The following is a 14,208-nucleotide window of genomic DNA, read 5'->3' as shown; positions in this document are numbered from 1 at the left end:
TCCCCTGATCATGAGAATTTCACTTCCCTTTATGACTTCCTGTTTCCACCAGCTATTCTGTTGTCCCTTTACCTTCAACCAATACCTTCATTTCTAAGGGATCTGAGTGTTTGATGTACCTATCTGTTTAAAGCTATATCAGCAAACCTATTTCTGCTTCATGATCAGGGTTAATTACTTCCACCAAAACCATAACCTTGCTCTTCTTCTCTTTCCTATTCAGTGACACAAAACATGCAAAATGGTGAGGTGGCAGTCCCAGCTCCAAATCAGTAGAACCGTCGTTCAGCCTTGTTGGAGGAATTCCTTTCTTTGGTAACAAACCTCTAAACCAGCAGAGTCCAGAATTTCAGAGAATGGCAGTTTAAAAAATTGTAATTGGGGGACATTAGGTATAATATCCCTTTGTTCCTAAATCCACTAATTTTACCTTTGGAAATGTAGTGGTTTTAAAACATATCCACAAATTCTTTGACATTTCTCCCATTTTAAAAAAAGGAGTCTCCTTAGATATAAGCAGCCTTAGTGATTAAGTTCTATGAATTGAAGGTGGTTGAAGTGACACTGCAGGACTTCTACTGTTAGTTTAGAAAAGGCATTACAGTTCCCACCTGGATTTCTCTCTCCTGGCATGCTTGCCCTTGGAACCCAGCTACTATGTTGTGAGGAGCCAAACAGCACTGTGGAAAGGCCATGAGTAGGTGTTCTGCCCACAGATTCAGCATCAGTCACCAGACATGTAAAGGAGTGGGCCTTTAGATGATTCCAGCTGCCAACTTTTTAGCTGCCCCAACTGGCATCAAGTGGAAAGTAGAACAGAGATAAGCTGTCCCCACTGAGCCCTGCATAAATTACAGATTTGTAGGCAAAGTAAATGTTGAAGTTGCTTTAAACGACTAAGTTTTGGGGTGGTTATACAGCAGTAGATAACAGGAGCAGGAAGAAAGAGTGCCAAATATTGCACACTAGTTCAAAGCATACACTGCATCCTATAAAACAGCATCAAAAAGGGTTATTTTCCAGAAAGCACCATAACTAAGACTTCAATAAGACCAGGTGCTTCTTGGTGATAGACTATACAATTAGACCAATGAATTCTATGGGCAACAGCCCATTGCATTGCTTCTTTCATTACAGAGTGAATTTCTTGATCAGAAGCAATATGGTGTCAGACACAATGACAGTGCATAAAGCATTCAGGAAGTTCCCAGATGGTGGTGCTGACAGAGCACAGCAATCAAGGAAAGCAAATTTAAACTTAGTGTATTTCAGAGAGGACAAATAACTACCACTTCCTCGATGACTGGGAGGGCCAATGGAATCCGCTTGCCTCCAAGTGGTTGGCTGGTCCTCCTGGAGCATGAGGCATATCACCAACTCAGGACTGCTCACTGCTGCTAGCAACCTGAACGCTCAGCAGTGGCTTGGTGATCCCATGCACAGCTCCAAACTTGTTATCATCACCATTTCATTCATGAGTCCACTGAGCAATCACTGAGCCTGGAAAAGGAGGCTGAGTTTAATCCACAAAGCTGTTCATTTCATCCATATGATTCTTAAGATTCATTCTGCAAAGTCCATCACCATATCCCTTCCCAAGGCTTCCTTGTCACCAGTTCTCCAATCGTGCTCTTTCCATGTCCTCGACCAACTGGCCAAATAATTAGCCTGGGACCATCAAGACTTATAATTAGTGTCAGGAAAATTTCCTCAGGTCAGACCTTCATCCAGAAAGGTCTAACTGTCCCAGTATAAGAGATGATTTAAACCAGATACTAGAGTGAGCCCCAATTCCTTCAGGATTTGGAATTTAGTCGTCTCTGTCAACATTTTTTTTTTTTTTTTTTTTTTTTGCCGTGGGTCATGCGGGATCTTATTTCCCGCCCCCGACAGGGAATCAAAACCATGCCCCCTGCAGTGGAAGCTCAAAGTCTTAACCACTGGATCACGAGGTAAGTCCGGCTGTAAACAATTTTAACTAGTATTTTTTGCCTTCTTATAACATCAATTTTTTTTTGGCCGCTGAGTCCTAATCAGGACCGCCAGGGAATTCCCTACCTCTTATTTAAACGAACACTGCGCGCCTCCATAAGATGGGGCCACCTCCTTTGCAAACCTTTCTATTTCTCCTCCTTCCAGGCCAGTTTATAATCCTCCGCCTTTTTTAGGTACTTCATGGCAAATATGCCGGTTCCCTTGGCTGCCCACGAATGTTTGAGGGAGTGGAGGTGGAGTCCATGGCGCCCATCTCCAACATTAATTCTTTCAGCGCTTTTCTTATGCCTACTTGGGCCTCTGAGGAGAACAGCGCAAGCCAGGGTCCAGGCCCACACAGAGCTGTATACAGATTGCTCCCTTGGGTCACAAAGTGGCTCTCTCTCCGCCAGCACTATATGCACGCAACGATTTTTAAGTGCTTTTGTCGCACCACAGGGTCACCGGCCGCAGCGACAAAGAGTCCCTGAGAAAAGCTCCACAATGCCTCGGCCAAAGGGGAAGAGGCGGGACATCCGCCCGGTCCAAGCCACTTCCGGAAATGACGTAGGACTGTCAACATGCAAGATGGCGGCCCATCACCGGCAGAACACGGCAGGGCGGAGGAAAGTACAGGTAGGGACCCCGGCTCCTCGACCTCCCGGGCGTGGCAGGCATCCCCGGGCCCACCTCCAGCGAGCAGATACTTCGGGCCGCGGTCGGCCGGGGTAGCGGCTTGGGGCGAGCGGGACGGGGCGCGGCCGGCGGCTAGGGGTGGGGCTGCGGCTCTAACGGCTTGAGGAAGGGGCGGGGGGCGGCTGACTGGACCCGCCGGGGCCCCGTCCCGGGACCCTTGGGCGCGCGGTTGGGAGCCTGGGGTTGCCGGTCGTCCACTGTTTCGTAGGCTTGGGCTTGCGTGGTCGGGCTGGGTTCGTTCCCCGCCCATCTGCCTCCCTTCCCTTGCCTGTCTCCCAAGCGCTGTGGCCAGCGGCGTCGGAGCGGAGGCCTGCGGGAGCTTCCCCGCGGGGCGGGCAGCGGAGTGAGTGGGCCCGTGCGGGGGCGTGGCGGGGCTGCGGCTGGGCTGCGGAGCTCTGCAGGGTTTTTGAGCAGGGGTCTGCATGTGGGAGCCCCCTGCCTCCTTTTATGCGGGAGCTTCCCCCCACCCGCAAGGTGGAAATGACGTGGGAGTATGCTTGTGTTAGTGGGGGAATTATAATTTTCATTGTTTTGGAATTTAATTTCGTCTTCACCATTTCTTCTTCAGAGTGCATCCTTGAATCTTTCTTTCTGTTTCTCTAATGTATTATTCAAGGGTAAAGAGTTACCTAACCCGCCCGTGTGTGCTTTATGCCTTCGTGAATCCAGTTTTGTTTTGGGTACGTTTAAGCGTTATTGCTTTCTATTATTTTCAACGATCTGAGGAGTAAAAGCCCTATTACAGGTGTTTACCAGGTATGTTGTATGTAGTGGTGACAGTACGGTGCACTTATTAAACATTTACTGAGCACTTAGTTTAGGCCCCAAAATGTGCAAAGAATTGAGAGAGTACAGGAATAAGTAACACCCAAGCTTTCTTTATAAAACACAGCATTATATATAGTTCTACAGGTTGAAATCAGCCAGTGTTTAATAGGTAGTCCGGACAAGGGGTTCCTTCATTGAGGAAATGGCTGTAGGTCATAAAGTCTTCTGGCCAGTTCACTTCTTTGTTTTATTGATCTCATTGATCAGTACAGTGTCCTAGGCACTCACTTAGATGTTTGTTGAATTGAGTGACATTAATAAGAATCTAAAATAGCATACCTTGTTAGTGATTTTTAAGTGCATCAGTGATGGGATTTAAGTAACCCCAGCATCCAAGTCAGGTGAGAATGTCTGTTCCTGACTAAAATGTAACTCAAAATTGTAACTTGATTATATTCTAGACACTAGAGTGGTAGGTACCTTCCTTAGGGTAGTAAGGAGAGTTAATCAAGTGTCTTAGTTTCTTGCATTTAGACTTAAAAGTCAATATAAAAGTACTGGATGGGGGAAATGTAAATTAGCTGCAGCATGTGTGGAAAAACTGAGTGTTTTAATAAGCTGAATATGAGCCATTGTATGCAGGATGAGGAAGATGATCATTTCACTCTTCACTGATCAGAGTACAAAACTAGAGTTTGGGGATCAGCACTTAGCACCTTGTTCTTAATAGGTATAGCAATCAGATTGGTGAAGTGACTTGAAGCTATTTCCTAGGAAGAGCATTCAGAAGAACCATCTAAGATCAGTCTGCTGAAGAGAAGATTCAATGAGTCTTGTTAGCTGCTTTCAGAATTTGTCTTTAAGGTGTAGAACCAGTATGAGAAGCCACAGAGATTGATTTTATCTCAACACAAGGGAGAACTTTTGTTTATGGAAGTGTTTTTTAAACTAGTGCATGTTCATTGCAAAAAGAAAAAACCCCACAAACAAAAGTGTAAATGATAATTGTCTTCCACTCTTCAAAGAAAACTGCTTTGAAGACTGTGAGATATAATCCTAGCTAAGGGTTTTTCACTGAGAGCCCTATTGACATCTTGGGCTGGATAATTCTTAATTGTGGGAGGACTGTTGTTTTCCATCATCCTGCCTTCCCACTGGACACTGGCACCTTCCCAGTTGTGACAACGAAAATTGACTCTAGACATTTTCAGATGTCCCCTGGAGGGCAGAGTTGTTGCTGGTTGAAAACTAATGTTCTGTACTTCTTCGTGTGTGTACCCGACTTAGGTGATTTTTTTACTCTAAGTGGAGTCATGGTATTCACTGTTTCGTGTCTTCCTGTTTGTCAGATTTGTAAATACACATTTCCTTTGACCCAGCAATTCCTTGTCTAAAAAATTGTTTTACAAAAGTACATATGCAGGGCTTCCCTGGTGGCGCAGTGGTTGAGAGTCTGCCTGCCGGTGCAGGGGAGACGGGTTCGTGCCTAGGTCCGGGAAGATCCCACATGCCGCACAGCGGCTGGGCCCGAGAGCCATGGCCGCGCTGAGCCTGCGCGTCCGGAGCCTGTGCTCTGCAACGGGAGAGGCCACAACAGTAAGAGGCCCACAGACCCCAAAAAAAAAAAAAAAAAAAAAAGTATGTATGCATATATCTTTCTCTCATTATGCAAGGGTGTTTATTATAGGAATGCTGTCATTGTGAAAAGCAAAAATCTAAATGTTTATCAGTAGTAAATTGGCAGATAAGTTAGGTACATTCATATAGTAGATTAGTTTGTAATTAAAAGATAAGCTAGATGTATATTATTAAAAAGGAAAGGTGTCCAGAAGTCAAAATAGGAAATCAACATAGCATGGTCCCATTTCCACAAAGGAAATAAGGCATTTTCAAAGTCTGGAAGGATATCAACAGTGATTATCTCTGGAGTATTACATTATGTGATTATTGGTAAGGTGGGAAACAGAATATCTTTTACTTTAAAATAATGAACCTTTATATTTTTTAACTTTTTACAACATTCTTTGCTCTTATAAATTAAAAAAAAAATCTTTCCATTTTGGAAAAAATATATATGGCTACAGTAATTTATTTTGCCTCTTGGCTGTCTGTTTCTTGTACTAAGAGGCAGTAGCCCTGAGCTCCGTTATCAAATAGTAGGCCAGAAAGAACCGTTGAGACTTATAATATTGATAAATAACCAGTGGAGAAGGGTCCAAGCATACTACTTATTAATTATAGACACAATGAAGAGTGAGCACATGTCCTACCATCTTAACTTCTAAGGAGAGTGGAGGTGAGTATGTGGAGGAGGGGTGGATTTGTGATTGTCCGAAACATGATCAGACAAATGTGTGAATTTAAATATATGATGCAGCTCTCTCCTGGTCATCAGGATATCACAGCAAGGCTTTTCAGTCCCTGGCAATCCCTTTAATGTGATGATTTTCCAACAACCTGGGTTTGTTGGTTGACTGTCTGTCTCCATCTTTCCTTCAGCTGTGGCCTCTTTTCCTTACTTGCTTCAGAACTCTTAGAATGAGGTTGGACAAAAGTTACTAGTGTTCGTGGTTTAGGAGCAATAACCATGCCCTAGTACTCAGTGTTGGTCCAAGAATGTAAATACTTGGTCTTTCATAACAAGATGATTCTTTTGGTTGGAAATGACCCCAAATCCAACATAACCGGGTTCACACAATAAACATATGTATTGGCTCATATAAATGATAACTCAAGAGGTGGTTCTAGCTTCACGCAAATCTTGAACCAGCAGATTCACTGTGACTCTCTACTCTGAGGAGTGATGTAAAGTCACCTTTACCATTGGGCTGCCTCCAAGTTGTCCTCTCCTATTCCCAAACTCCTAGATCTAGGTCTTCCCTCTTGGTGGCATGGTGGCTGCACCTGTTCTAGACCTCAAATCCTTTCCCCATACTATCCATGGTAACAGTCTCTTAAATAGTCCCTACACAATTTCTTCTGGCATTTGCTTGCTTTGAGGAAGATATTGGGGAGCAGTGGGGAATATAGAGGCAACCAACAAATGTCTGTTCTACCAGTACTAATCCCCTTTCCCTGCCAAATATTTAGTTATTCTAGACCTAGTCAGAGCTCAGCGTGGTCTTTACTCCTCATTCTGAGCCCCAGTTCTGGGTTGTTTAATCTTCAAGACTTTCTTAAGGTAGCAGTAGGATGATGCCAAATCCTGGTTTCTCAAGGAAAGACCCTTATAAATTAGCCATATGTCCAAGGTAAGTTACTTTTTATATAGGATGGGTAATAAAAAATTCAGTGCCAATATGATATCCAGTGGAACAGGGGTCAGTAAACTTTTTCTCTAAAGGGCCAGGTGTTAATATTTTAGGCTTTGCAGGCCATTCTCCTGTTTGGTAACCACTCAACTCTGCCATTATAACATGGAACCAGCAATAGGACAATATCGAAATGAATAGGTGTGGCTGTGTTCCATTAAAACTTTGTTTACAAAACAGACTTTGTTCTGGATTTGGCCCTTGGGTGGGTTTTTACTAACCTCTGTAGAAGTTTTTTACTAACCCCTGACTAAGAGAAGTCAGGCTAGAAATTGTCCTATTTTTATTTGCAAGACTACTTTTTAGAATACTTTTTAAAATCAGCACTCTCAAAACATAGGGACAAGCAGAAAGTCATGGTCCACGAGGTTGAACAGGAAAAACACATGTAAGAATTATTCATATTTGGCCAATTTTTCTTGGCCAAATTTAGCCTGATGTAGCCTGAGAGCTAGAAGTAGCCTTACACAAAAGAGCTGTGTGGTTCTCTTTATAAGGTGTTACAGAACAGGCAAAAGTAATCTATGGTGAAAAGGGTCAGTTCTAGATTGTCTGGGGGTGGGGTGTAGAGGTTGGGAAGAGGATGAGGGAACTTTCTAGGGTGGTGATGTATATATCTTGGTAGAATTTTGTATTACACAGGTGTATTAATTTGTCAGACGTATCTATGTATGCTTAAGATGTGTACATTTCACTAAATGTAAATCTTACCTTTGAAAAAGGAGCCATAAATAAATAATGAACTCTGGTCAATGATATACATGCTGAAGTACTTAGGAGGAAATACTATTAATGATGCACAACCTAATTTGAAAGCCATTGAAAAATGATATGGATCAAATGGATGGGTATGTTCAAATGGATAGAAAATGTTCATTGTAGAATATATCCATATGGATATATGGATGTTTGCTGTGTAATTCTTCCAACGTTTATATGTTCTCTAAATTTTTCATAATACGATGTTGGGGGAAAAATAACCTTTAAATGTCAAAAAATGATTAATGATAAGCAGCAGAGGAGGGAAAGTGAAATTTTTTTGTGGTGGTCAGAGAAAGCCTTGCTCAGAAGCTGACTTTTGAGTAAGAATCTAACAGAAATGAGATTGTTACTTGGGGGAAGAGCATTCCAGTGAGAATATCAAATGCAAAGGTCCTGAGGTGGGAATGTACCTGGCCTATTTGTGGAATAATAAAGTTGCCATTGTGGTTGCCATGGAGTGAGTGAGGGGAAGGGAGTAGGAGCTGAAATCAGAGAGGTAACTGCAGACCAAATCATGTAGAGCACTACAGGCCATAGTAGGGCTTTGGCTTTTACTCCTGAGTGAGGTAGGAAGCATTTGGTGGATTTTGCGCAGAAGAAATGTGTTTTCTCAGGATCACCTGACTGCAGGTGAGCAAGGGCAGAGCAGAGAGACCAGTAGCTATTTAAGAAATCCAGGTGCTATATGATAGTGGCTCCACCCAAGGTGGTGAAAATGGGTTGAATTCTGGATGACAAAACTGGCTGACAGGATGTGAGATGAGAGAAGTTGAAGTAAGCCTGGCCCTAAGGTCTTGGGCCTGAGCAACTGGAAGAATGGAGTTGCCATTAACGTCATCAATGAGGAAGACAGGAAAAGCTCATTTGGAGAGGACTGTCAGGAGCTCGGTTCGGGACATGCCGTGATTAAGATGTCTATTAGACATCCAAGTGGAAATGAGTTAATGCACACCTCGGGGAAGCCTGGGGGAATAGCCCAGAGTGTCCTCTTTGTGAGCCTGAAATGCTTTTAAGTCTCCTTTCTTTTCTTAAAAATATTGTGATTCTGTAATATATCCATATTTGTTTTCATACAAAAAATTGTTACTGTGGTAGGCAGAATGCCCGCCCCCCACCACTGCCAAATGTCCATGCCCTAATCCCTGGAATTTATGCATATGTTATGGTTACATGATAAAAAGGATTTTGCAGCTGTAATTAATGTTACAGACCTTGAAATAGGAGGATTATCCTGGATTATCCCAGTGGGCCCAATCTAATCATGTGAGCCCTTAAAAAGTAGAGAACTTTCTCCGCTGGAGGACCAAGTCAGAAAAATGTGAGACATGAGGGCGGCCCTTCTGTTGCAGGAGAAGGCACATAGAAAGCATGAAGATTGCAGGCAGCCTCCAGGAGCAAGGATGAATCCCTGGCTGAAAGCCAGCAAGGAAACAGGGCCCTCGGGCCTACAACTTCAGGGAGCTGAATTCAGCCACCAACCTGAATGAGCTTGGAAGCAGGCTTTCCTAGCGTAACCTAACTGGATATTGCTGCTGGGGGAAATACCCTGTCATTTTTCTCCCTGTCAGAGTCCCTTTAACTGTCTCTTCCAAATGCATACTTCGTACTGAAGGTCTGGCTTCTGGCTTCCCATCCCTTGCAGAGTCCTTATAGTACCTTCTCTTCCTTCCCCCCCACTCCTTTTTTTTTAAGCAAATCAAGGCAGAAATGAGTCCTCATCTTCTCTGCCTTTGCCTGTACTCTTGACTTTGCCTAAATGAAGTTTTTCCAGGACTTTGTTCACTCATTTATTGCTTCTGTGTCCAGCACCTTCTACTCTTCTTTTTCTTTTACTTCCATCTCTTCTGCCTGCAGAGCTTGCCTGTATCTTGAGAAAAAAACTTCACTTACTGTCTTTCCCCCACTAGAATGAAAGCTCCAGGAGGGCTTCTGTGCTCACTACTGTATCCTCAGCATTTAGAATAGAGCCTGGCAACTGGTGGATGCTTAATCAGTATTTGTTGAAAGACCTGAATCCTATTTTTCTTCTGTCTACAGCCAATTTTTTTTCTTTAACAAGTTTTTAATGTGATATGTCTTGGAATATATCATTGTATGTAATTTATTCTTTAATGACTACGTAGAATGGATGGACCATAATTGACCTAGCCATTTTCTTATTGAAGTTATTGTTCCTATTTTGTCCATCATGCTAAAATTTACAAAAAAAATTAATAGCAGAGTTATGAAATAGTAAAGGAAGTCTTACAAAAGTAAGCAAAAAGACAGAGATAGATAGTATAGAATGCATAAAAGATGAAGGATCAGTTTGAAAGTTCCAACATCTGACTGATGAGAGTTTAAGAAGGAGCAAAGAAAACAGAGATGGTTATTAATGAATTGATGTAAGATTTCCCAGAGCTGAAAGTTTCTAGATTGAAAGGGCTTTCAAAGTACACAGCAAAATTAATGATAAAATGACCAAAAATTATCATGATAAAGAACCCCCCCCAAAAAAATACCCCACCAAGTAAAAAGAGAAGATCCTAAAATCTTGGGCTGTATAGGTGGTGGTGCGGGAGAGAATGAAAATGGGATCACCTTAAAGTTGAGTGAAACAGAATTGGCATTGAATTCAGTGGCGGCACTGGATGCTAGAGGAAATTAGAGTAGTGCTTTCAAAAGCTGAGTTTTTTTCTACATGGACTTCTTTATCCTGCCAAATCAAGTGTCAAGGTAATGACCTTTTCAGACATGCAAGGGCTAAGTCACCTCCCATGTACCTTCTTCTATGTTAGTTTCTTAAGGTCCTGGGGATGTACTTCTGCCGTCCTGGGAAGTGAGCAAGGAAAAGAGACATTGGAATTCAGGAAACAATGGCTCTAACCCAGAAAAGCAGTAAAGGGAAGCACCGAAGGTGACAACTGTGCCAGCAGACCGAGAGGGCAGCCAGCCCAGATTAGAGTGAGAATGTGGGAGATTCTGAGGGGGAAGCCTTGTGGGAAAGTGGGGGTTGGAGGTGGGTTCTTGCTGGACTATCTAATATGCTGCAGTAATTCAAGAAAATCGAAGTTAAAGTAGCGGGAGCCATTGAAGGAAAGAAGGAACTCTAGGGAAAATGATGAGCTCTCTGAGGAAGGAAATGTATTCATAATATAGTACTTGGCTAGTCAGTAGATAGCAATTACAGTCCAACAGTGTAGCACAGATTATTTAATCAACCAAAAACAGTGATAGATCTATCGATATCAGAAGAGTAGAGGGAAGAATTACTGAGGCAAGTTTCAGAGCTACATCCTAACCTACCATAGCTTGAGTAAATAGGCGATGTCTAAAATGGATAAGGATAAGCACAATATTTCGAGAAATGCAGTAGCTATCTAATAGAAACAACCAAGAGTTGAAATTAATTACCTCTAAGGATTAAGACTGGGTATGGGGAGTCTTAACCAGACAGTAGGGAGATGGTTTTTCTTTATTGTCTTTCAGTACTATTTGATTTTCTGAATACAGGCAAGAATTAGTTGGATAAGAATTAAATTATAAATTCAAAAAACTAAGTAATATATGCCTATTATAAAACATTCATACTGTATTAAAAAGGCATGAGTGAGTGACAGTCACCATAATTCCATCACTCAGGAATAACTACTGGTAGTTTTATACATGTATATCCTTCTAAACTTGTGTGTTTATTTTTAAATATATGTATATTTAATATTATGCAACATTTTTACAGTAATGATTATTATACACTACTGTGTTAGACCATGCATACTTCACTTAAATATACCCTGGGTTTCTTCCCATATTAATCAGTCTAGAGTTACACCAACATTTTTAATGATTAAATAGTATTCTCTTTTATAGATGTGTGTGCCAAAATTTACCCAACTAGGTTGGATACTTCTAGTTTTTTGCTGTTTTTTTTGGGGGGGGGGGGTGGTGTTGGTTGGTTTTTTTTTTTTTTTTTTGCGGTACGCGGGCCTCTCACTGTTGTGGCCTCTCCTGTTGCGGAGCACAGGCTCCGGACATGCAGGCTCAGCAGCCATGGCTCACGGGCCCAACCACTCTGCGGCATGTGGGATCTTCCCGGAGCGGGGCACGAACCCGTGTCCCCTGCATCGGCAGGCGGACTCTGAACCACTGCGCCACCAGGGAAGCCCTATTTGCTGTTTTTAATCTCACATCTGTAATAGATGCCCTTAAAGAGGTTGGTCCAAACTTTTTTTGCTGAGAATTCCTTGCCACCTGGAATGAGGACTGACAATCATGTTGTTATTCTCTGACCCTTTCCCACTGGGCCAATCAGATCATCTCCCAGAAATTTGAAAATCAAGATTCATATATGCTACCTCATCTTCATTAAATAGGAAATGTACTGAGAAAAGCTGATAAGGAGCCTTGAAGCCCCAGAGGAAGAGGCATTAAGAGAGACTGAAACTAACATTGAAGCCAGCTTGTTTCCTGATGGTTTTTCAGTATCTGATTCATGCAAAAAATGTTTATGAGATGTCTTTTGTATGCCAGATACTATATTAAGGATACTGTGGTAGGAGGAACAAGGCAGACAAGTTCCTTGCCCTCTTGCAGCTTTTATTCTAATGGAGAAGATATAGCAAAAAAGATAAATATGCAGCGTGGTAAGAACTGTAGAAGAAATGGAGTAGGGGAGGTGATAGGGGAAGGAGATCAGGGAAGGCCTTTTAGAGGAGATTACTTTTCTGCTAAGACCTGGAGTGTGAGGGTGAGGGTGAGTCAGCCAAGATGAAAGCTGGGAGAATAGTATTCTTGTGGGGATTGGAGAGGTGAGGAATCTTCTTGGCACAGGGAAAAGTAAATCTGAAGGCCCTAGGATGGGAAAGAACTTGATGTGTTTGAGGAACAGGAAGGAGTTTAGTGTGACTGTCGTCAAAGAGCATAGGGGAAGTTAGTTTGAGGTGAGTGTGAGTTTGCAGGGTAGAACCAAAGCATATGAGGAATTTGGACTTGACTTTAAATGCAGTGAAAAGCTTAAGTAGAGAAGTGCCATGATTTTATTTTTAAAATGTCTCTTATGAGTCATGATTGAATTTCCTGCCCTTGAGCTCTGTTAGATATCCTTGTTAAATTCTCATCTTAAATTCTCCATTTTTAAAAATATTTAAGCTTGTTTGAGTAGATTTCAGTTACAGTTACTTGCACCGAAAGGCCGGATTAAAACAACATCCTTGTCTTTGTGTATACAACCCTGGCCCTTTTCACATCTTTTATTATTTATGTGTTTGTTGGCCATTTTCTTTTCTTTAAAAAAAATTTCCTCTTCGTGATCTCTGTTTCTCCTTCTGTTGGAGAGGTTGACTTTTTCTGTTGTTATCTAAGGAATCTTTGTATGTTGTCAAGAGTAAACTCTTGTCTTTTGTATTCATTTTTTCCCCAGTTAGGTGTTTGCCTTGTAACCTTGCTCATGTTATTTTTTTGACATTCAGAAGTTTGCTTTGTTTTAAATAACAGCTTTAATGAGATAAAATTCACATAAATTTACCTTTTTAAAGTATACAACTCAGTGATTCTTAATATATTTGCAAAGTGCATTGACCACCTAATTCCAGAACATCACCCCCAAAAAGAAATCCTGTACACCATAGTAGTCATTCCCCATTCTCCTCTTCCCCAAGCCCCTGGAAACCATTAATCTACTGTCTGGATTTTTCAGTTGATGGACATTTGAGTTGTTTCCATTTTTTGGCTATTGTGAATAATGCTGCTGTGAACATTTGTGTATGTATAGAAAGTTTTGGCTTGTGTTTGGTCAGATCAGCGTTGCCCTTTTCTTTTTCAAAGATTGTGGTCTTTCTTGTCACGTTAGCAGAGCCTTCTCTATGTAGAGACTATGTAAATACTTGCAAGTATTTTCATGATTAGGTTATTAAATTTCAATCTTTAGTCCATATGAAAATTCATTTTGGTTTAAGATTTGGAGAGAGGATATTATTTTTTGCAATAGAACCACTAGATGTTCCTAGATAATTTATTAAATAATTTATCATGCCCTCATTGTTTCAAAATCTGTTCATATCAAAATAAAAAATGTATAATGGGAAAATATGTTTCTGAATTTTGTTTTATTTCATTGATCCTTTTATATATTCATATTGTGGTCCTCCTTTGTAATTCTGGTAGCTTTATAATACCTTTTAAGATATTTAAAGAATATCCCTTCATTTAAAAAAGTGACTGGGTAGTCCCCTCAAAGCATTGTACTATTGGTATATATTTTGTCAACTTCTAGAAAGAAATCCAGTGAGACTCTGACCACAGTTGGGTTAAAATCACAAAGTTAGGAAAAAATTGTTTATTTTGGATCTTCCTGTACTACCTTCCTTTACTACTTCCTGTAGTACTTCCTGTACTAATATGGTATGTCTCCTTTATTCAAGTTTTCTTTTATGTACCTTGTCCTGTTGGTTATGTATCTTCTTTGCAAAATGAATTTCTAGATATTTATTTTTGTTGCTATTGTAAATAGGGTCCCCTTTCCCCCATTATATCTTAACTGGTTATTTCATTAGAATAGAAAAGTTTTGCTTTTGGCTGCCAGCCAGCTTGTTGAGTTTTTCTTAATTGTAATTGCTTTTGGTTGATTCTCTTGAGTTTTCTCATGGAGCAGACAGAGGTTATCAACCATAATAGAGTAGGGAAAAGTTCTCTGAAAGAAAAGTTTAGTGTGTTATTGGAG

General features: G+C 41.3%; 2 protein-coding genes across 3 annotated transcripts in view; one reads left to right on the top strand and one right to left on the bottom strand.

The window, feature by feature from the left end:
* SCN11A (sodium voltage-gated channel alpha subunit 11) overlaps nucleotides 1-2,460 on the bottom strand; it is a 130,669-nt gene extending 128,209 nt beyond the window's left edge. The window contains exons 1-2 of the mRNA XM_060022322.1: nucleotides 2,059-2,460; nucleotides 1,290-1,500 (exon numbers count right to left, since the gene is read on the bottom strand). The gene's annotated coding sequence lies outside the window, so the exon portion shown is untranslated. The remainder of the gene's footprint in view (nucleotides 1-1,289; nucleotides 1,501-2,058) is intronic.
* Nucleotides 2,461-2,549: 89 nt separating this feature from the next.
* Nucleotides 2,550-14,208, top strand: part of WDR48 (WD repeat domain 48) — a 43,746-nt gene continuing 32,087 nt past the window's right edge. Inside the window, exon 1 of one of the 2 annotated variants that reach the window (XM_060022315.1) lies at nucleotides 2,550-2,610. In XM_060022315.1, the coding sequence (XP_059878298.1) occupies nucleotides 2,563-2,610 (48 nt within the window). In that variant the 5' untranslated portion in view covers nucleotides 2,550-2,562. The remainder of the gene's footprint in view (nucleotides 2,611-14,208) is intronic. The other variant, XM_060022316.1, reaches the window with a different exon arrangement.

This window comes from Delphinus delphis, chromosome 10 (assembly GCF_949987515.2).
Source record: "Delphinus delphis chromosome 10, mDelDel1.2, whole genome shotgun sequence".
In the NCBI taxonomy this organism is placed as follows: domain Eukaryota; kingdom Metazoa; phylum Chordata; class Mammalia; order Artiodactyla; family Delphinidae; genus Delphinus; species Delphinus delphis.
This window is presented reverse-complemented; position numbering and strand designations above follow the sequence as displayed.